General features: G+C 43.3%; 1 protein-coding gene across 1 annotated transcript in view; it reads left to right on the plus strand.

The window, feature by feature from the left end:
* Positions 1-487: 487 nt before the first annotated feature.
* The window catches only part of NOTCH2 (notch receptor 2), a 182,157-nt gene continuing 160,283 nt past the window's right edge, over positions 488-22,361 (plus strand). The window contains exon 1 of the mRNA XM_069090209.1: positions 488-1,091. Within this exon, the coding sequence (XP_068946310.1) occupies positions 503-1,091 (589 nt within the window). The 5' untranslated portion in view covers positions 488-502. The remainder of the gene's footprint in view (positions 1,092-22,361) is intronic.

The raw sequence follows: 22,361 nt of genomic DNA on the forward strand, positions 1-22,361 counted from the left end.
GCTGGAGAAGCAAGTGGTAAACCGTTTCATTATCTTTGCCAAGGGAATCCCAAATGGGGTCAGGACACCACCGAAAAATGCCTCGAAGAAAAGCAACCTTGAGAGGTTAAATGGCATGTCCATGGTCACGAAAGTAGAAGTGGAGTGCCAACTATTTATTTTACACATGAAGAAACTGAGGCGAAGAAAGATTAAATATGACTTGTCCAAAGTTGTCCAAGAAATAGGTGGAATAGTGGGATTTGAACTCCAATCCAGCTCTCATATTCCAGTTGTAAATCGGGGGCGCTAGGACCTTCCCCAGGTCACTCATTGAGAAGGTCCGGGTCTTCTGACCCCAATTCAAATCTCTTGCCATCGAACAGGGCATCCCCATTCTCCCAGAGTGATGGATCTGTCTCTCCTTCTATAGAGATGCGCCCAACGCTGCAGTCCCCTGCCCCCCAACCTCTCCTCCATCAGCACCCGCTCCTTGCCAGCGCAGCCGAGTTCTCCAGCATCGATGGGGTTAAATCAGACTCTCGGGCCCCAACCCGCGCAGAGGAATGGGGGGTGGGGGGAGAGTAGAACGTATGGTAGTAGATCCCTCCGCGTGGAAATCGTGCCGGAACTTTTTCGTGCGGGAAACCCCGGGGTACGGAAGGCGGCAGCAGCGGCTGCTGGGGCAGGGAGGAGGAGGAGGAAGAGAAGGAGGAGGAGGAGAGCAAGGGAGGAGGGCGGGGCCTTCCCCAGGGGGAGGAGGGCCGAGGCGGAAGGACACACGAGGCGCAGAGAAGTAGAAACTTTCTGCCAAACTCCGGGCGGCGGCGGCGACTTGAGCTGGTGCTGGTGCTGCGCGGATCCCGGGCGCGGGGCGGTCTGTGCGCTGCGCTTGATCGGCCTGGGGCCCCCGGAGGAGGGTCTAAGCGCCGCGGCTGCAGCCCGACAGTGGGGGCTCCCCGGCAGGGACCCCCCCGCCCCATGTGGATCAGCTCGGGTGGAGGAGGAGGAGGAGGAGGTGGAGGAGGCGACCGAGAAGATGCCTGCCCTGCGTCCTGCCCCGCTCTGCCTGCTGCTGGCTCTCTGGCTGTGCCAGGGCGCGCCCACCCTAGGTGAGTATCCCCAGGTGGCCCAGACGGGCGCTCTCCGCCCTTCTGCCACCTCGGGGTCCACCCTCTTCTTTCCCTCTCCTCCCCAGTCACTCGAAGTTACTATCCCCCCTACGCGCTGGGGCACGGGGAAAGGTGGGGGGCGTCGGGCTTGCCGGGCTCTCTGCAGTCTTGCGAATGAGTGAAGCAGTTTGATTAATGAAAGCCCCGGACGACTTCGGTTCTCCCTCCTGGGAGGTGGGCGGGGGAGGGGGAAGCGCACGCCCCCTCTTCTTCCCCGGTCGGGTAGGAGTGGGAGGGGGCTGCTAGAAGCTCGGCCCCCGAGGACTTGGCGAGAGCCGAACTGACCTTGGGCCCTGCCCAGCCTAACAAAGGGTTACAGTTCAGCGGGCGGCGAGCCACACGCCCCTAGCTCTTCTGGCTCCTGGAATGCCAGACGCCCTCGTGGGGGGAGATCGCTCGCAGCCTGAGCCGATCGCACCTTCCCTGCCCAAGACAGTTAGATCCCAGCCCTGGCCTGGGGTCGTGGGTCTGGTCTGGGCGAAGGGGCAGGGTCCACCGAACTCAGCCCAGTCCGGCAGACGTTAATTCAGCCCTGACGGTGTGCTGGGCAGCGCGCCTTGGTTTTCTGACAGTCCCCCTCTACCTGGGTGTCTCGGGAGTCTCGTGGGCTTTGCCCACATCGTGGCAGAAGAGCTAGGAAAACTCTTGTGGCTACATACTAAGGCAGTTAAAATCTCAACGGTTGTCATTCTTTCAAAGGCAAAGATCCCCACGTTTCTCTTTGGGAGCCCCGGGCGCCCCCAACTTGGAGGAAGTGTTATGTGACATTGACAGTGTTCTCCAACTTGGAGGCAGTACTCGCTACTCCTCAGGCATCTCCCCCACCCCTCTAGTCGCCCCCTGTAGAGAGTGGGTAGGTTGGGAGGGGTAACATTCATTCTCCAAGTGCCTTAATTAGGACGTATTCTAAGAGTGTTATCAAAACGTGTCTCTGAACGCATTTGAAGGTCATTTTTCTAAAAAAGAAAGGGGGGGGGGGGATCTAAATACTGAAACTGTCTTTTCCAGGAAGATTCTTACAAAAACCGCAAAGGACAACTGTTCTTACTTTTAAAGAAAAGGTACTCAACTTTGAGATGATTTTTGTCTATTCTCAATTTTGAATGCCAGGGTATGTTAAAAATGCACACCAGGTTTTTTGGGGCTTTTTTGTTTTGTTTTAAAAAGAGAATAGAGGTATCCTTCCACCTGAAACCCGGGATTTAGGTATTTTCTGTTACAAATGCACCTGCCCGAGGATATTAGAGGTGAAACAAAGATTTGTTGGAGGAACCATGATTGTACTTTCAGATGTAGTAGCGTTAGTCAAAAAGCATGGAGAAACATTTCAACTTGTAGAAGTCCTTTTCTTCTCCTTAAAATGAGAGAAATGATGTAATGTGTGATTGGGGTGGGTGGAGGTGGCAAATTTAGTAAAATCAGGACACCTGAGTCTAGGGAGTTATAATCCTTATTCATTCTCTTAGTAGCTTGTTTTTGGCGCATTAACTAATCTCTCTGATCCTCAGTTTCCTTGTTAAAAAAAAAAAGGGGGGGGGGGTAAAACTTTCCAGAGTCATTGGGGCAGAACTAATAGACGAGATTGAAAGGCACAGTACAAAATTGTGCTAAATAAGAAGAAAATAGGATTCCTTTCTGTGAAGAAGGGACCGTTCTCATTGAAGGATCCTCCAACACTGGTCTGTGTCTCCCTAGCTATGTAGGTGGCAGGTATTAGCATTTCTGTCTTAAAAGGGGAAAATCTGAGCATTAAACTAGGTTAGCCTTGTAAATAGAATGCTCAGTTTTCTATGCTGTAAACTTGACTGCTCCAAGGGAGGGTGAAGCCAATCTTTTAGTGACTATCCTGAATTACACCAAACTATTAACTGTGAACTTTTTTTCTGAAAATCTCCATCCTTTATCACTTGGGTTCTCCCAAGGTACCAATTAGAACACACCCTTCTGACCCTTTGAATCTCTTGTATTGGGCTTGTGGCCAGGATGTAATTTACACATCATTGAGTTCTCCAGCCGGGATCTGTCAGCCCCATTCCTGTGGTTCTCCGAGCAGCAGTCTGTGACCACACCTATATCCCAGGATCTCCTTTCCCTGCTGTTGGTAGATACTTTTCAGATCTTGCTGCCTGCTTGATAATTTACCTTGATCTGGTGAATTTCTATAGAATTCTTCTAGACTATTTTGGTCTTACAAATAAGGTCTTTTGAAAATGTCCTGCTCTTTTCAATTTGTTTGAATACTATGACAAAAAGCACAATAAAACAAAAGAGCATAATTTTTTGCCTTTTTTTTCTTTGAACTGACCTCCTGTCCCTTTTTTTAAATGAAATTCCAGATAAGGAGGTGGGGGGAGACATTCCTGATTGACTTTTCTCCAGAAATGGCCTTAATTTTAACCCAGTACCCTGCCTTCCCTAGGTTGATTGTTTCCAGTTTATTTTGTATATAACTTGTATTATTGTCTCCTTCATTAGACTGAGTTCTTTGAGAGCAGGATCTGTCATTGCCTTTCTTTGTATTCCCAGTACTTAGCACAGTGGATGGCATCGTTTAATAAAAGTTTATTGACTGAGTGCTCCGATTCGGCAGGTGACCTCTGCCCTCTTCCTACTTTGTCTCTATGCTCTCAAACTGCTGAAAGGGGTACTTTGTCACCTGGATTGTGATAGTCCTTTAGGAGATGCCTGGATGTGTTGGGATATATCTAGAAGCTTTGGAGCTGCTTCTGATACTCTCTGAATATGTCATTCTTTGAAACCATATAATTTTTTTTGTTTTGCAGATGCTCTCTTGGGACTTGATCCCATTCTCTAGACATGGCTCCCTCCCTCCTCAGAGTATCTTAAGGATAGATAAGACATCTAGTCTCTTATACTTCAGAGTGCTGTATGAAAGGCACTTCACCATCTCAAAGAACCTGTAACTTTGTAGATAGACACTCTCTTCACCAAAGCAAATGGAGCACCTTCATATCCTTAGTACATGTTTTCCACAAGTTGCTATGGCTGTACTGTAAATCATTGTCAATGGTGGCCAAGCTGTGGTGAGGAACTTCCCTGAACTTAACGTGAAAAGTCTTCATGTGACCATCTTTGGCAGTGTCCATCCTTGGAAATCTTTTTAGCTTAGTATAGCACCCACTCTTCAGAAAGGGATTCACAAACTTCAATGAATCCCAAATAGTGTAACCATGATGGTGAGAGCTTAAACCATGCCACAGGAGAATTGTAAGGAACTGGGGATATTTATCTAGAAGAGGAGAACATTGTGGGGCGGCGGCGGTGGCGGTGGTGGGGCGGGGGTGTTGCTAGTTGTCTACAAATATTTAAGAGATTATTTTATAGAAGAGTGATTACAATTTTTCTGCTTGGCCTCAGAGGGTAGAGCTGGGAGCTTTGTGTGGAAGTGCCCCAGAAGTAGGTTATGGGACATTACAAGGATAAACTTCCTAATAAGTTAGAGTGATCCAGAAGTAAAAGAGATTGCTTAAGGATCTGCTCATCCTTTGGAGGTAATGGAGCTGAGGCTGGGTGACCTTGAGTTGTTAGATGTAGGTATGAATTGGTCTAGTTCTGGCTCTCTGAGGCCCTTTCCATCATTTGAGATTCTCTGTGATTCTGCTTCAATGGAATACAAGCTGTGAGTAATTCAGAGTTACAGCTTCATGTCATGACAGAATGACAGTGTAATCGGATAAGACCTGAATGGTGAGTAGGGAAAATGAATTCAAGGTGAAATTTTAAAAATAGTTTCAATAGGTTTATTTTAATTTCATTCTATTTTTAGTATGAAAACTAACTTTAAAAAATTAATTCCATTAGAGAATTTTGGGGGGGAAAGGTATGTCTTTCTATACTTTATGAATAAAATGAATTACAGTTAATTTTTGAAGGAATTTTTTTGGGGGAAAGAGGATTTTCACCTTGAAGTCATATGATATTTTGAGCCATTGAAAAAGTACACCAGTGCAAAGTGAATTCACATCTTTTTCATGGAGAGATTTTCTCCTGAAACCAAATTTAAATGCAACTAAAAAGGAAGAGAAGACAGTCCATAAACATTTAGTTACTACTGCCTACTAGGGGCCAGGTGCTTTTCTAAGCACTAGGAATACACAAAGAGGCAGAAGACAGTCCCTGCCCTCAGGGAGCTCACAATCAAATGGCAGAGTATGTAGAATTCTTTGCTTGTGTGGTCTCAAGTGTCTAAAACCATTTCCCCAGCAAGATGGCGGCAGGTTCTGAGCTACACACAGCACCTGGTACAGTGGGAGGCAGAGAGTAGGTGCTCAGAAGCTATTTACCAAGTGGAAGAGCCATGTTTATTTAAGTGAACATCATTAGCCTCCTGTAGGCACAGTGGCCTCTTGGCACCTTTGGCTTCCACCCCTCCCATGGGATGTCCTGCAGGTGAGGCTGATGTTGACTCAGGTTTGCCTGGAAGCTGCTTTCACCTGTAGAGCGATGAGAACAAGCTGAAAGCTGACCCCACCTCTGGGAGGACCCATACATACCCCACCCTTCTCTTGAATAAAGAGCAGCTCAGGTTTTTGTTTTTCCCTTTGTATTGGCATCCTTTCAGAGAATTTGTTCTCACCCCTTGCTTCTGATCCCTCTGTGGGGTGCTGGGGATCCAATGCTAGAAAGCCCAGAGATCCACGGGGCTAGCCTGGGCATTAGAGTGTGAGGGCGCCTGGACCAGACGACCTCTTGAGATCCCTTCCAGGCTTGGGTCTTGAATGCTTCTCACCCCTCTCCCCCTACCCTCACACTGTCAATATTTGGGAAAGCTCATGTCCCTTGGGAGGGTTGTGTCTTTTGGTTGCTGCTTAAAGGTTCATTTTTTTTCAGGCTGATAGCACTTTTTTTTGCAAAATATACCTAATTATGGTCTCAGAATGAAGTTGGAGATGGCAGGGCTGGTTTCACAGTTAGAATATATAATTTTTTAAAGGAAATTCAAATATTCAGTCTTATGTCCCTATGGTCAAATTCATGTGCTCCATGCACAGCCCTTAAGGAATTCCCATCATCCTCTCATAGGAAGATTGTGCCGACTTAGTACAATTATTTACTTTGTATCTATTTCATATTTATTTACACGTGTATATGTTTCCAGTGATAGAATGGGAGCCACTTGTGGACAGGGGGATGATTTTGTTTTGCTCTCTGTAGGTGTATCTCCAGTGCCTTGGAAATGGTAGACTCTTAATTAATATTTGCTGAATTTATTCAAACTGTGGTAGCATCAGGACCCATGAAGCCCTGAAGTCCTTTTGATGTTAAACGTTATGTTTTGTTCTTGGCCCTGATTAACCACATGTGCCTTTGAAGATATTATGTGTTGTTAAAAACCTGTGACCACTTATCTGTCTTGTGGCATCCATCTCCCCTTCCCTCCCTCACCCCAAGGTGAAGGAGGAGAAGGGACAGATCCCTGAAGAGGGAAAGTGCCCTCGTGGAGAGGGGTAGGGACTGCTTTTGAACTGAGCACCATGAACATTTGGATCTTTGGAAAGGGGCTGAGGGCTTTCCTTGACAAAGTCTCATGATGTTTGTCCCTTGGAGGGAGAAGAAGGAATATTCTTGAGAGTGTGTTCCCAGGGTTCCAGATTTAATGAGTCATTTGATCAATATGCCCCATTGGGCGTAGGGAGTTTTTGATGTAGTCTCTCTCCATTCCCTTTCCTTCCTCCTACCCAAGGAAGTAAAAGTTAGAAAAGCAGTAGATAAACTAGAGAAGGGAATGACCTCAGATATCAGCCAGCCTCATCATTTCATTTTACTGATGGTCAGACTGAGGCCCTGAGAGGGAACTAAGTGGCTGCCCCAGATTACGAAGCTAGTTCATGGCACAACTGGGATCAGGACCCAGTTTCTTGACTCCTCGTTGCATGTTGTCTCCACTGAGCAACGCTCTCTTCTGTACAGAAGTTATTAAGGGAGCCATGGATGGTAAGGAGGAGAACAAAGGAATGACAACATTGATTTATTTACACAAGCGTGAGTTGGGTTTTTATAGCATCTTTCCTTTGATGAAATTTCTTACCTTCTGTTGGCTTTGAGATTTAAAAAGCTTAACTGCTAGGACAGCAAGGTTTTTATGACCCACTAGGGTGGGAGGGAAGCTTGTCTCATGTTGTCATCATTAGTCGATGGTGTTTCACTCATCACTTTACAGGACTGGGTAGGGAAGACATTGTCCCTGCCCTCAAGGGGCTTATTAGGTCATCCTTGAGGAGGCAGGATTCATGAGCACACAGCTAGGTCTGTAATAGTCACCTAGGATTTAGCCACACATTTTGGAAGCTGTTTCCTGCTGCTTGACTGACTCAGAAGTGCAGGCCTCCTAGGGAGCATGGCCCAATGCTGTGACCCAGCTGGAAGGCATATCACCAGACTTAGAGTTTCTGATCCCAGGCACAGTGATGGCTTCCACACTGGTCCTCTTGAGTTGTGAACGCTTTGAGGTTTCTTTTTTCTCTGTGCTAGAATTTAAATCTCTTTGTGAAGATACTCTTTATTGGTCAAGGGTCTAAATATACCCAATGGTCTTATTTGGAGAAAAGGTGATTCTTTAGTCTGATGGGGGTATGGATGTAGATTTGGTTTGACTTACCTAAGAAGTTCTCCCTTAGAAAATTCATTTCCCTATGTCAGTGACTGAAGGAACTTTTATAGTTTTTGTGGTCTAGAAAGGATTGAGAGGGTATCGGTATCATGGACTCACCCAGAGTTTCTGCTCCAGTTGACATGGGGATTGCACCCAATCAGTTAATCATAACTGCCAGCATCTTCCCTCACCCTTTTGTGCTTGTCCTGGCAAAAACCTTGTTTTACCAGCTCCCCAAAAGTTCAGGCTCTAACCAGATGGGACCAAGCCTCTTTTTTATTTTGGTGGGGGCTTGGAGGTGGGACGATGGGACATTTTTGGCTCTCTTTGCTCCTTCTGAACATCAGGCTGATTCCTTTGTTCCAGCTATGAAAACTGCCCTTCATCCCCTGGCTAGGTAACAAGGGGCCAGCCTTTCTCTGGGCTGTCACACTGTGCCCTTCTTTGGAGGCCTGCCTAGGGCGGTTACTGGTCTCCAAGTTAGTTCTCTTGCAGGATGTTGGCAGCACAGCTGAAATTCTCCGATCCATGCATACATTATGCACACATCATGCCAGGACTGCCCCATTGCAGCACAAACACAGGTTGGGCCTATTGGGGTTGCAGAACCTGTTCCGTTGGCTAAGAGAACCTTGCCTGCCTTCTTTTAGCATATTTATTTATATGAAGTGGGTATGCATACATGTGTGTGTTTTGTTGGGGGAAGGAGACACCTAGAAGGGGAACTTTGTTATATTCCAAGTGATGTCGAGTTAAAGGTAGATGGACTTCTAAAAACAAAAATATACTTCCCAGTGCTTGAAGCTGTGTTCACACCTTGTTTAGCCTGTTTTCTCATGTGGTGGCAGGTGTGTCTTCTTTCGTCCGCTTCCCATGATCTTTTCTTGCTCATCTCTCTTTTGCAAGAGAAATGCTGGAAGACTTGAAAAGACCATGCAGAGGTGAAGCAGGCCATCCTGACTGGTGGACGCAGTGGGGAGAAGCTGCCCTGTTGGAGAGTTCTTGTCTTTGTAATTCATGTGGTGATAATTAAAGACAGCTCAATCTCAAATAAACCCTGATGAACCTAGGATTGGTGATAGACACAGAGTAAGAGTGCTCACGGCTGTAAATGAACTTTTACTCCTCTGAGTAACAAATTATGTATCAGAATTCTCCATAGTAACTTTCATTATGACTTGGTATCTGGCCACTCCCATCTGCCCAGAGAGGTACCTTGTCTTCTTGGCATTCATCGCTATGTTAGATCATTGGATTTTAAAGGCATACATTCCATTTCAACTTATATTTTCTGTCTGTAACAGATATAGCTGTATGCATTTTATTATATGAATTTTACTTTAAAAGGGAAAAGGAATGAGGGTAGTATTGTAGAGTAGTTAACATTGGAGGATGATCAGAGAAAGTCTTTCCAATAATACCATTCTGTCTTGGAACCAGAAGCATCATGTGTGATGTTAACATATAGTGTAGCACCTGTGGGATATGAGTTTTGAAAAAGCTTATTCTGTATTACTCTCCCTCCTGTATTCTATGGTCAAGTGACATTGACTTTCTTGTTTCTCAAACAAAGCATCCATGTGCCATCTTTGTGTTTTTTGTATAGGCTGTCCCTTATACCTGGAATGTAAGCCGTCATCTCTGCCCCCTTAGAATCCTTATTCTCTTATAAAACCCGGCTCCAAGGCTGCCTCCAATACGAGGCCTTTGCTGACTGGGCCAGCTGCTTGTGCATCCACCCACCACTGCCTTGTACATTTATAGTGTGTGTGTGTGTGTGTGTGTGTGTGTGTGTGTGTGTGTGTGTGTAGCATATATACTTGTGTATACATGTTATCCCTTATAGGGGTATAAGGACAGTTCCATTTTTGTCTTTGTGCCCCCAGAATCTAGCGTGGGGCCTGACACTTTTTTTTCCAGTCATTTCAGGTATGTCTGACTCTTCATGACCCCATTTGCAGTTTTCTCGGTAAAGGGAGTGATTGGCCATTGCCTTCTGCAGCTCATTTTACAGATGAGGAGCTGGCGCAAATAGGGTTAAGTGACTTGCCCAGGATCACACAGCTAGTAAAGGTCTTAAGTCAGTTCTGAATTCAGAAGAGTCATCCTGTCTCCAGACCCAGGACTCTATCCACTGTGCCACCTATCTGCCTACCTAACCCATAGCAGAGGCTTATTAAATACTTATAATTTTTGGTTTAATGGTTGAAAGGACAGAGGGCCAGTCTTGAAATAATCTTAACACATGGTGTCTGTAGGGCCATGGACAAATCTCTTAACCTCTTAGTGGCCCACGCAGCTCTCTACACTTTATAAATTATAAATGAGTTACTGATTTGCATGAATGGGGGGAGTTCTCCACTCTGATGAAATTACAGGTCTGAGCATTAGAAAAAGAGTAATAGAGTAACTTGATGATGCATTTCAGCCCTGGAACAAGTTCCTTGTGGCGTTTTCAGAAGTGTGTTTATTTTCCTCTGCATTTTAATCCTAGATTGAGCACATGACTATGAGTGTCCTCCTAAGATATATATTCTTCTGCTATTTTATACTGTATGCCTTGGGATTGCAAGGCAAATTTTATAATATCTTGATGAATCACAACTAGGGCATAAAACATCCTGGGAAAAGGAATAAAAAGGACAATGTAGAACAGACCCCAAATAAAGAATGTTTTGATCTTTTGCCATGTTCCCTTCCTTCCACACTCTCATCTTCCCTCATCCTCTGCCCCTCCTATGGCCATTCAGAATTTGAGTAAGTCGAATACAATCGTATGTGCTCATGCGTGTAATTTTTTGCGAAGATAATACATTTGAAACTATATTGTAACCTGCCCAAGAGCAGAAACTAAGACTGGGTGTGGACTTTCTCATTTTGAGCTCAGCTGCTGGTCAGTTCAATCAGCTATCCCGCAAGCCTGCCCTGCCCTTCCAACCAGTAGACTGACTTGTCTTCCACCAAACCGAGGAGTCCTTTAAGAGAAATGGCCAAATTTGGGTACCTTATTAAAAACATTTCTTCTTCTTTTCTAGTGCCCTCCCTTCTCTGGCCCCTTCCTCCCATTCCCTGTACATAGTGATCCCTTGATAAATGTTGTTGACTAATGTTGCAATCCAGAAGAGTGGTTTCAAGGATGTGTGGTTTAGAAAATTGTTGCATTGCTTCTGGGCCCAAGGGACCAGCTGAATTGCCCTGTGCTCAGGCACTATGGGATTTAAGTATCTGGTTCTGAGAAATTTCAGGCAGAATGAATGCCCTCTCAAGGACTGGTGGAATTCTTGGAGCTGGGAGCATGCCAGCTATATTACCATATTTAAAGTGAGCCTGAAAGAGAAGAAAAATAACATTTCTAAGCACCTGAAAGAGAAAGGCCTCTGAGAAGGACAGACTGTGACCTTGTATGGTGGCCAGGATTCTGGAAAGAGACTGGTTTTAATTCCAGTAACCTTTGTGTCTGTGGACATATCCTAAGCAAAAGGAAATTAAAGATGTGGAAATAAAATTTGGTTGGAAAACTATTTCCATGCAAAAGATTTTATGGTATTTCTAGAAGGAAAAAAACCTATTTTATCCAGAATATACATCAAGAGGCTTGACAAGTAGGTGAAGCTTCAGATTACACACTTTTTTGTTGTGTCTAATGTGTTTGGGTCTATTAAATACCAAGATTTGAATGTAAGATTTAATTCCTTATTTTATGTATTTATTCAATAATTTACTTTGTTGGCTATTTATAATAAAATTTAATAAATAACTTGGGTCACTTTTTTTAAAAAGCTCAAGATTTACTGAAACGTATTCTTATTTTTTCTTATTTTCTTCTTACTTCTTAGTATGATATTGAATTTCTTAATTTACTAAGGCACAGTCCCTGCCTTTGGGCACCTCATACCATGCTTTTTCTGGTACAACCACTAGTTATGCTGAATATAATCAATTTTTTTTGCCATATTTTTCCTACTTATAAAATAGGTATGGTATCTAAGGATGTTTAAAATATCAAATAAGTAAAACTAAAAATATTAGTTATATCACATATATATGCTCTGTAAAACTGGTTTACTTTGTGATTTGTGTATCTTATTTCCTCGAGCCTGTGCCCTATATGGGGATAAAGATCAGGTCTTACATTTTGTGCATTTTGCAGCAGCTCCATACAGGATTCAGCACATGGTTTGTAGAATACTTATCCTTTCTGGTTTCAGGAAATGAGTGCATGGAACATAGTAGGTGCTTAATAAATTTTTGTTGAATTATTTGTACTTGATTTTCTATCACCTCCTGTTTCATCCACAAGACTTCCTTTACTCCTTTGTGTTAGTCTTCTATCTTTAGTGTCTTCCTGTTATCTCTTTCCCTCTGCCTAGAAACATGCTTAGGTCTCTTCAGTCTGGGGGAGAAGGGGGACACCCATTCCCTTGACCAAATCATTCCCTCAAATTATATTCTTCATCCCCTGTCTCTTTCACTGCTAAACTTTTAGAAAGAGGGCTGCCTATGGATCTGTCTGTTTCACTGTTCCCTTTCCAACCCCTTGGAGTCTTCCTTCTAAACCCTACCACCCACCCAACTGGAAATTGTAGTAGAAGTCCAGCTTCCTCATTTTACAGACAAGGAGGTTGAGGCCCAGACAGATTTATATGACTTGCCCAGGGTCACACGGAATAAGTTGCTGAGCTGGGATGTGAACCCAGGACCTTTTGGCTCCGGAGTCTCCATAGTTTATCCTTGTATCAAAATAGCTCCAATTCAGCTTCCTTCTCCTGTTATCTGCAGTCACTTGTTTTGTTCCTTTGGTTCTGTTTGTTTCAGTTGAACTTAAAATTAGCCCCCATATGTTTCTCTGAGTTCTTCATTCCTCATTTTTAACTCTGTAATAATATTCCATTATCTTCATATGTCACAATTTGGGTGACTATTTCCCAATGGGCATCCCCTTTGTTTCCACTTCTTTGCTACTACAGATAATGTTGCTGTGATATTTTCCTGCCCTTATGCTCCTGTACCCTTTCAGCATGACCAGTAGCTCCTCGTCTGGGGCTCTAGCCATCCCTTGCCACTTGCCACACTGTCCTTAGGTCCACCCTTGCTCTTGGAAAGGGCCCCTCATCCCATTTTCCAGTGATAGTGCTCACCAGCAGCTGGCCATCACTCCCAAGTGCATCTCCCTTGTTGCAGTTTTGTGGGATGGTCAGGATTGTCTCTTTTGTATTTGTGACCCCCTCCTTAGCACTCTGCTCTGCCTTGATCTTTGTATGTGTTTGCTAAATGCTTCATTTGTTCCTTTATAAATGACCTTTCTTTTTGTCTTTGACCACTTGGGGGTATAGGCCCTGGGGTGGGATAGTGCCATTAACTGCATCCTTTCTAATCTGTTCTGGAACTCTGGCTGGGGTGCTCCATTTAGTCCTCTGCAAGGATTGATTGTCACTTCTATCAGTGCTCAGTTGGATCTGGGCTCTCTCAGTGGGTGTGCCCTTTTATACAATTCCTCCTTTCCTTCTCATTCTAAGCCTTGTCTTCTTTTTTCTTTTCCTTTTTCTAATTGTGAACTTAAACACCAAGTCAAAGAAACACTTCTATGTTTGTGTGTATACACTATATATACTCACATACACAAATATCGGTCTATACACATATATGTGTGCACATATACACACATGTAACTGTGTACATGTTTGTTTTTATGTGTGTGTATATACAAATACACACATCTACATGCACATATAATATGCACCTAAACACACCTCTACATATATACACTTATACGCATGCACACACAATACACATACGTACAGATATGTACAGCACACGTAAATATACATATGCACGTACATGTATATATACACATGTGTGTGCTCATACATACATATACACATATGCATTGATACATACAGGAGAATATTGTATAAGAAATTGCAAGCCTCTGTTAGAACTTGCTTTTTTTTTAAAAAAATAAATGATAAGTTTAGCATGTAACTGCCAGAGCTCATCCACTTTATTTGTGTGATTCCTTCTTCCATGTCCTTCCATAATTCATCCATGGATGTTTGTTCCAGCTGGTGCCTCCAGCCCCTCTCCCTGGTTCTTTAAATGTTTCCGGGACACCAGATCAGCACTCAGTCAGTCATCTGTTATCCCTCCCTCTTACTACATGGCCCTTCTTTTCCAGTTGGACAGGTCCCTGATGTTGGCTTTTACCCGACTGCTTAAGCCCAAGTTATCATTGGTGCAACCTACTTTTACCCATCATGCAATTTTGGGTTGCTTATGATTTGGATTCTCCCAAAATAATGGAATCCACGTGATCCACAGCCATGCATAACATCACCAGAAGAATGGTTGTAAAAAAGATGAGCTTTTGTGGAAGTTTAATATTATGGAAAGTGCTGGACAATTCTCTAAATGGAGTCCAGCCTAGGTTCCTTTTCCATTCTGGGTCCTGTTTTCAAAATATAGAGGCCAACCATCTGTCCAGCTGTGTGTTGTAAGCCAGCTAGTATATGTATCTGCTCTCAATTTCTTCTTGGCTTCTCTGTTAGGTTAAGCTCCTCTTCTATGTATAGGTTCTTATTCCTTTCCCCTGGGTTCTTTCTCCATTGCTCTTTTCATCTCTTTGCGTATTGTCTCTCTTGGCCATATTGTCCAGTTTCATGTCTTTCATTTTCATGTCTCTGAAAATAACTTACAAGTCAACATATTCTGTCCGTGTCTCTCCTCTGAGCTCCAGCCCCTCATCCTTATTTCCATCTTCAAGCTGGAGATCTTCACTGGGGTGTCCCACACTGGTACCACAAACTCAGAGCTAAGCGACAGACTTGTGGTTCCTTTGGTATAAGAAACTGCCAGGTGAGGAAGCCTTCTCTGCTAACACACATTGCTGGCTTCTGTTTTAGAGTGTTGCCCATGTCCGTACGTGTCAGAGGAAAGGACTTCATCTCAGGTCTTCTTGGCTTCCGAGTTGATTCTGTAGACGGTATTCATCACTGCCTCTTTATCACAAACTTTGCATATCTCAAAGTGAACTCATCTTCCCTTTCAAAACCCTCCCTCCTCCCAACTTCCCTGCTTCTCTTGGTGGCACCACCAAGGCTTAAAACCTTCGTTATTTTTGCTTTTCTTTTTCTCTCATAGTCTACATCCAGCTTACCACTAAAGCCCATCTGACCCTATGGCTTCTTTTCTTCCCATCTGTCTGTCTTCCTTTTACTGCCATAGTACAAGTTTGCTGTACAGGGGAAATCTCAGGAAAAGCCTGGCTTCAACGCTGGCCTCTGGCAGTTAGGAACTGAGTGACATTACCTTTCCAAGTCATAGCTGTCTCATGTATAAAATTAAGATGCTTCTTGTGTTTGTTGGCTAACTAGCTACCTACCTCCTATACAGAGTTGTTTGTAAAGGGGAACACGAATTGTTGTATTTTAAGCTATTTATTGTTATAGCTTCCTAACTAGTTTTTCTGCCTTAGCTGTCAAAGTAATATTTCTAATGCCCTAGCCTAGTCTGACTGTGTCATTCCATTGCACAAAATCCTTTGGTGGGTCCCTATGGTCTATATCAGGGCTTCTTAAACTTTTTCTACTTGCTACCCACTCAGCATTTCTTAAACTGTGGGTCCGATCCACATTTTAAGAAGTGCCAGTCAGGGGGTCAGCAAACTATGGCTTGAGGGCTATATTGGCCTGCCCCTATTTTTGTAGGCCCTGTAGGGTTTTTTTTAAAGCATTTTTAACTGTAGTAAAACTTTACTATAAATGCAAAAAACAATCTTTAGCTTGCAGCCCTCATAAAAAAAATCAGCAGAATTGGACCTCTGATTTCTGTGTTAAAATACAGCTTCCTTAGCCTGGCATTTAAAGCCCTCTATAACGACTCCCAACTTATCTTCCCAGTCTGTTTTCACTGGGTTCCCCCTCTTATAGCCTGTCTGTTAGCCAGATTTTACTATTGACTGTTTCCTGCTCTCATGCTGTATTCCACTACCTCTTGAAATGCTTGCTAGCTATTCTTTCCTTGTATGTCTGTGGAAATCCTTTTCTTCCCTTAAGGTTCAGCCTACATGCCTTCTCTCCCCTGAAGCCTTCTTCCCGCCCCCCCCCCCCCATTGAAAGGGGTCTTTTCTTCCCTGAATTCATTAGACATTCTCTCCTTTGCCCATCACATCTCCGGTATATCATACTTACTTGTGTACATATTGTATCTTGCCTATTTGATTGTAAGCTCCTTGAGGGAAGGGACTTGATTGCTTTTCATCTTCACATTCCTGGTGCATTGGGTAATACCTTGCATGTAGTCAAATGCTTAATAAAAAGTTTTTTTGTATTGTTGATTAAGATGCAGTTGTGACCTATGAGGAAAACCCCAGGTATTCCCCATCTTGAATCTACAACCTTTATCTTTCCCAGCCTCACCCCTCTCTTCCCGAAGTCTACAGCTTGCTGCCACCACCATACCTCATCTCTTTTAGAACAGATAGTGAGGTAAAGCTGGGTATGGTCTCAAGGTACCTAAACTTGGAGCCTGGAGCCAGGGGCTTGAATTCTGATTCAGGGCAGCTGGTGGTGCAGTAGTAGATAGAGCATTGGACCTGGACTCAGGAAAACCTGAGTTCAAATCCAGCCTCAGATACCCTGGGCAAGTCACTTAACTTCTATCTCAGTTTCCTCTTCTGTAAAATGAGGATAATAATAGCATCTATGTCCCAGGGTTGTCTTGAGGATAAAATGTGGTAATATTTGTAAAGCACTTTGCAAGCCTTAAAGTTGTATTGAAATGCTAGCTTTTGTTATTATTAAGTCAGTCACTAAGCTTGTTTTCTCATTTGTAAAATGAGGACATCAATACTTGTCCTACCTGCCTCACAAGGTGTCTGTGAAGATCAAAAGAGATGATGAGTGTATGATGGCTTTCGACTTTAAATCATCTTATAAACGTAAGCTGTGATTACTAATTCCAGTTCACAAACATTTGCTACATCTACTGAGTGAGATTCAAAGTCCCCACCCTTAACTGAGTTGACAGGCTAGTAAATGGGGAGAACCAGGGATAGCCGAGTGTGCTGACCTTTCTGGTCTGCCATTTTCCCATGCGTGGCCCTAGCCTTCTTTTCCTTTGCTTAGTTTCCATGACAAAGGCAAGGTTTGAGAAGTAATGGAGTCTGAACAAAGACTGAGTGAAGCCAACCTCTCTTTGGCCAGAATGGGCCTTGGGGCCCTTCTCTCTGTCTTCCTTCTCTTCCTTAAGAGCAGAGTTGACTCTGCTAGTGGGTGACATTCACAGTCTTACCCCATTTGACAAATGTGGAGTCAGGTGTGGTTCAGGTCCACGTGGGTGATGTTGGTGCTTTATAGCAGGTCCCTTCACAGTGGCATGGTTGAAGGCTGCTTTATGTGGGTAGGGCCCCTGCCACAGGAAGGAAAGCCTCAGTGCTAGTAGAAGAGAACTTGGAATATTTTGGTTCCTCCAAGGATTCTCAGAAATAACCTTTATAGTATGCTTCGTAGACAGGGTAGTAAAAAGAGCGGCTGACTGGGGCAGTAGAGAGCCTTGGGTTTGAATCCTTCCTTCAGCACTTTCTGAGTATTGTGGCTATGGATGGGCAAACCATTTAACTTAATCTCTCTGGGCCCATTTTCTCATCTCTAAAGTAGAATAATAATACCTATCAGCCAAAGGACTGCACTTGAGGATCTAGAGGGCCACATGTGGCCTCAAGGCTGCAGGTTCCCCACCCCTGACCTATATTGTCTACTTCAAGAAATTGTAAGGATTAAATGAGCTATGTGTGGAAAATATTCTCTAATTTTGAAGTGCCAAAAAATGTCAACTTTTATTATTATTCGTTTCTTCATTTCTTTTTTCTGCTCTTTGACTATAACTTGAAATGTAAGGGTATTCAGTCTTCTTTTAAATAGCTTGGTCTATCTTGTACTTTCATCCACCTAAATATATTCTAGCATTACTTCTTCCCTTTTAATCAAAATGAGGAAATAGGTAGGGAACATTATTAGTGCAATGTGATGGTGGCTGTGGGATGTATCAATGAGGAAATGCCTTTAAAGGTTCTGTGAGAACTGTCCCTATGGTGCATTTCATTGTAGAATTGATGTAAAACAGCTCAAAACCTAACTCTGTTGATGTTGATGGTAAGAGAAAGAACAGTTAGCAAATTCATGAACTGGGCTCCTGCTTTGAATCATTATGAGAGAGGAAGTATGCTTGTGTTTCCATGCCCTGGTCTTAGTCTTCTTGCCAGGGAGCCAGGCTCAGCAGGCATACGGCATACTTTTAGCTCGCTTTCATGGGGCAGCTTGCCATAGGGAGTGGCCAATTAGCCTGAAGGGTGTAGCAGTTAGATGCTAAGTCACTGCCAAGTGGGGGATGTTCCTCCTCTGCTTGGGTGACCCAGCTCAACAACCTACTGTTCTATCTGGGGAACAGAGCAGCCTTCTTAGGTGGGATTCCCTGACTGCCTGGTATGTTGGAACCACTATATATATTATTATCACTGAAGTTATGTAGAATGATGAATTAGAGTAAAGATGTATCTTGAAAGAATTTCAAATATGTCCTACTGATGGGAGAAGTGATAAAGGAAGGTAGGTTCAGGAGAGTATAATTCTAGTAAAATGGAGCCCTAACACCCGCATGACCATCTTCCCTTTCCCTCTCTCCCAGCATTGGGATACTCCTCTAGCCAGATTGGCTTCTGAGATTAGAACCATTATGCCAGTCATGTTCCCCTGGATAATTAGGAACTGATTATATTTATTTTGAATTGCATGCTAACAAAATTCTGAAATTCGTCTTGGTCGTTGGAAAGCCAAAGTCTTAGCAAAGTTTCAATGTTTGACTTTGATCACATGTATAGCAAAAGACCATGTTAATGAGAGACTGAGATGACAGACAGATGGACAAACTCAGGTGCTACCCTGGAATCCAGGCTGTTACCAACCATCTCCTTCCCTCACTCAGTAAATTGCAGTGGTTCCCTGTTACCTCTAGGATCAAATATAAAATCCTCTGTTGGGCATTTAAAGCCCTTTACAACCTCGTCTCTTCTTATCCTATCATTATAGGTTTCTCACCCTTTATTCCCTCCCATGCCTTCTATGACACAGTTATGTTGGTTTACTTGGTATTCTTCTGATGTGACAGTCTGCCTCCCAACTCTAGTTTTCCTCTGCTCGTCTGGGTCCCTAGAATCTTCTACAATCTTCTCTAGAAGTCCCTCCTTAAATTGAAATAGGAGGCCTCTCCTAGTTCCCGCTTCTCTCTGAGATTTCCCTCCATTTACTCTCTCTGTGACCCTTATGTGTATAGTTACTTGCATGTTCTCTCCTCTATTAGAGTTTGGGCTTCTTGAGATCTGGGACTGGGTTTTTTGGCCTATCTTATATCCCCACTGCTTAGCAGAATGCCTGACGTATAGAAAATACCCAATAAAGACTTGTTACTGACTGACTGACCCTCTGAAGGTAACTTTGAATTATTAATGACTAATCTTCCTGGGTCCAAATTCACCTAATTTCACTGATGTCTAGCCTGTATCTTTCTCATTTTTTTCCACCATAAGAACATGAGAGATGTTCCTTGTCTAAAATCAAGGTAACCTAACAACAGCATCTGCACTTATGGACCAGCCCAGTGACCCTGACAGAAAAGGAAACCCAATGATATTTTCATGACCTGTTGGGCTTCATTTTGTACATGATCACCCACCATGAGCTTTGTCAGGAGTCAAAGATAGGCTCATTTGTAGCATGGAAATTCCATTCAGCAACCCTCCCCCTTTTAAAAAAAAATCAGGACAATTTGAGATTTGTGCTATTGACTTTTTTTTTAATCCAAGTGTAGGACTTTACATTTATCTCTGTCAAAGTATCTGCAGCTTAATAACCATCTGTGGAGTGACATAGATTGACACACCCAATTACACAATATTTTACTCTGAAGACAGTCAGAGTGCAATCATCCCATCAACATCTGCTTATTATCAACAAAACAATGGCTCAGCTATTTTTCCATGGCCACATGAAAAGACCATGACATAGCAGAGGGTAACTTATCCCTGATAGAATCATCACACGCCCTTACTGTCTCCCGAATTTCTCTCCAAACCACCTCTTTTGGGAGGGTTTTTTGAAAGATTTTAATCCACTTCTTGTTTTTCATTAGTTTTCTCTCTCAAATGCTACTCACTTCCAACTGTAATCTGTGCCAGAAAAAAGGAAGGGCCAAAATATTGTGACTAACAGCCTTAATTAGCCTTATTTCCTGACACATGGGACATTTACTTTTGTGATTTCACATTGCCTTGGTACACAAGAGTATGCAGTATGCATTGCAGTCTGCAGGTTTTAAGACATAGATGTGCTATTATGACCACCAGTGGCTTGCTTTTGAAAGGAAACTTTTAATTAGCATACAGAGGAACTAATGAAAAGATTTTAAACAGCAATTTACATGCACCTATATTTATTCAGCACACCTGAGTGTACAAAGAGTGCTTGGCAAACCCAAAAGTGCTATAGAAGTTCGAGCGATTATTTTGCAGAAACTGGCATGCCTCACTTCAGTTCCTCACAGAGCTATGATCCAGCTTAGGAGACTGGAGCCAGGCCTTCTGACTCTAAAATTCCATGCACTGCTGGATTGTAAATTCTTTGCCAGAAATATGGAATTTTCCCCTCCCCTACCTCCTTATTTAAAAAAAAAAAAAACATCCTTTTTCATTTGGAAGTTCTGCAAGAAATTCTTTCCAAGAGAAAAAAAGGTGACTAGACTTGCTCTGATGGTTCATTTGAATCCTGGTGAATCTAAAAACATAAAAGGCATTGGGATCATTGTGGAAGGAGCCTTGGACTTAAAGGCAGAAGAGCTGGAGTCACCATTTCAGTGGTCTTGGGCATATCTCTTGACCTTTCTTAGGCTCTGGCATCCTTTCCTTCCACCTCCCAGGAAGCTTGTGAAGAAAGCATTTTGTAAATAAGAACATGGTGTTAGTTGGTTGGGTGATCCTGATTTCCCCCAAAACAGTCGTATGACTTACCCATCCCTTTCTGCATGGGACTCAGTCTTAACAGAAAGAAACCTGTTATGTGTTCTTCATTTTGTTCCATATTGTGAGTCTTGATTTTGTTGTTCTAATAATTTAATACTCCCTTTTTAAGTGGCCAGCTGGGTATGCAGGAGATGTTTAAGGGAAGTAGTCTAGCAAAGTGGAAAGACCCTGGATTGGCTTAACTGTCTTCACTTCCTGGCTTTGCCTACCTGTGTGACCCCCCAGGAGAATTACTTAACCTCACTGGGCCCCATTTCTTATTTTTAAAATGAGAGGGCTGGACCAGATGATCTATAAGGCCACCTTTAGCTCTAAATTTATGGTCTTCCTTGTTCACATGGATCTTTTTCAGCATCCATCTAAAATGTCACCGTCTTCACTAAGCCCTCTTTAATCCAGGTTTGTATCTCTTAGCTCTCTGTGCCTTGTGAGGGCAGTAACCAAACTCAGTTTTATAGTGGTAGTTTTTTGTATACATATTTTTGTTCCTACTCCCCCCGCCCCAGTCTCATCTTTAGCACCTTAGGGACAAGGTCTACTTTCAAAACAGACCCTCTAATCACAGTGTTGTCAAGTTATACAGGATATCTCAGGTCATTTTCTGGAGTGAGATTCCAGACTTGAAGGATAGATCTCCGGGATTCTACCAGAATGCTAACGAACAGGCATTAAGCATACTTAAAGAACCTAAATGAGCCCTGGAGACCTCTTCTGTTTGGTAATTGCTGTGGAAGATGTTTTCATCTAGCCTGGACCATTCTTGGGGATTTAGAGGAACTCTGGAAGGGGGGGAGTAGGAGAGAGCTGTTTTCAGATTACCTCCAACAGATCATAGATTAGAATAGTCTGGAATGAACTGGACTTCCTAGAGAATCTTCTCTAGCCTCCCGTGAGTCTTTAGATCCAGAGGTAGCCTGACTTGATATGGCTCCCATTCTGGTATCTGTGTGCTTTTCAAGTTATTTTATCTGGAATCACCTCAAAGGCCTAGGGTATATCTGGGTATCATATAGCATAGTTGATTGCGGGCCTTGCAATCAGTAAGACTCGGATTCAAATCATGCTTCTGATACTTACAGCTGTGTGAATATGGGCAAATCCTCTCTGAGCCTGATTTGTAAACTAGAGATAATACCTGTAGTACTTACTTCACAGGGTTGTGGTCAGACTCAATGACATGCCATTTCTGTGTGTGTGTGTGTGTGTGTGTGTGTGTGTATACATACATATACACACACACACATATATAACACCCACATACACATAATACCCAACATTTCACTTTGTTGTGACCCCACTGCTGTTTGAGAGCATAGAGATGCTGTTGGCAGACACGTGTACTAGGGCATCAAGGTGAGCCAGGAGTTATATGCTTCAATTTTATTATTCTTTGAGTGTTCCCAGGCCTCAGTTGACATAAAGGGGGTATTTTGGGGATGTTTTTGCTTTACTCGATTGAAGCCCTCACCTAGAAACGAAGAATAAAATCTCTCAACTGGAAACCTGAGAACACTGACCCCAGCTTCTTCCT

Source organism: Petaurus breviceps, unplaced genomic scaffold (genome assembly GCF_028583685.1).
Source record: "Petaurus breviceps papuanus isolate PSGF00001 unplaced genomic scaffold, PetGlider_PUasm1.0 186, whole genome shotgun sequence".
NCBI classification, from domain to species: domain Eukaryota; kingdom Metazoa; phylum Chordata; class Mammalia; order Diprotodontia; family Petauridae; genus Petaurus; species Petaurus breviceps.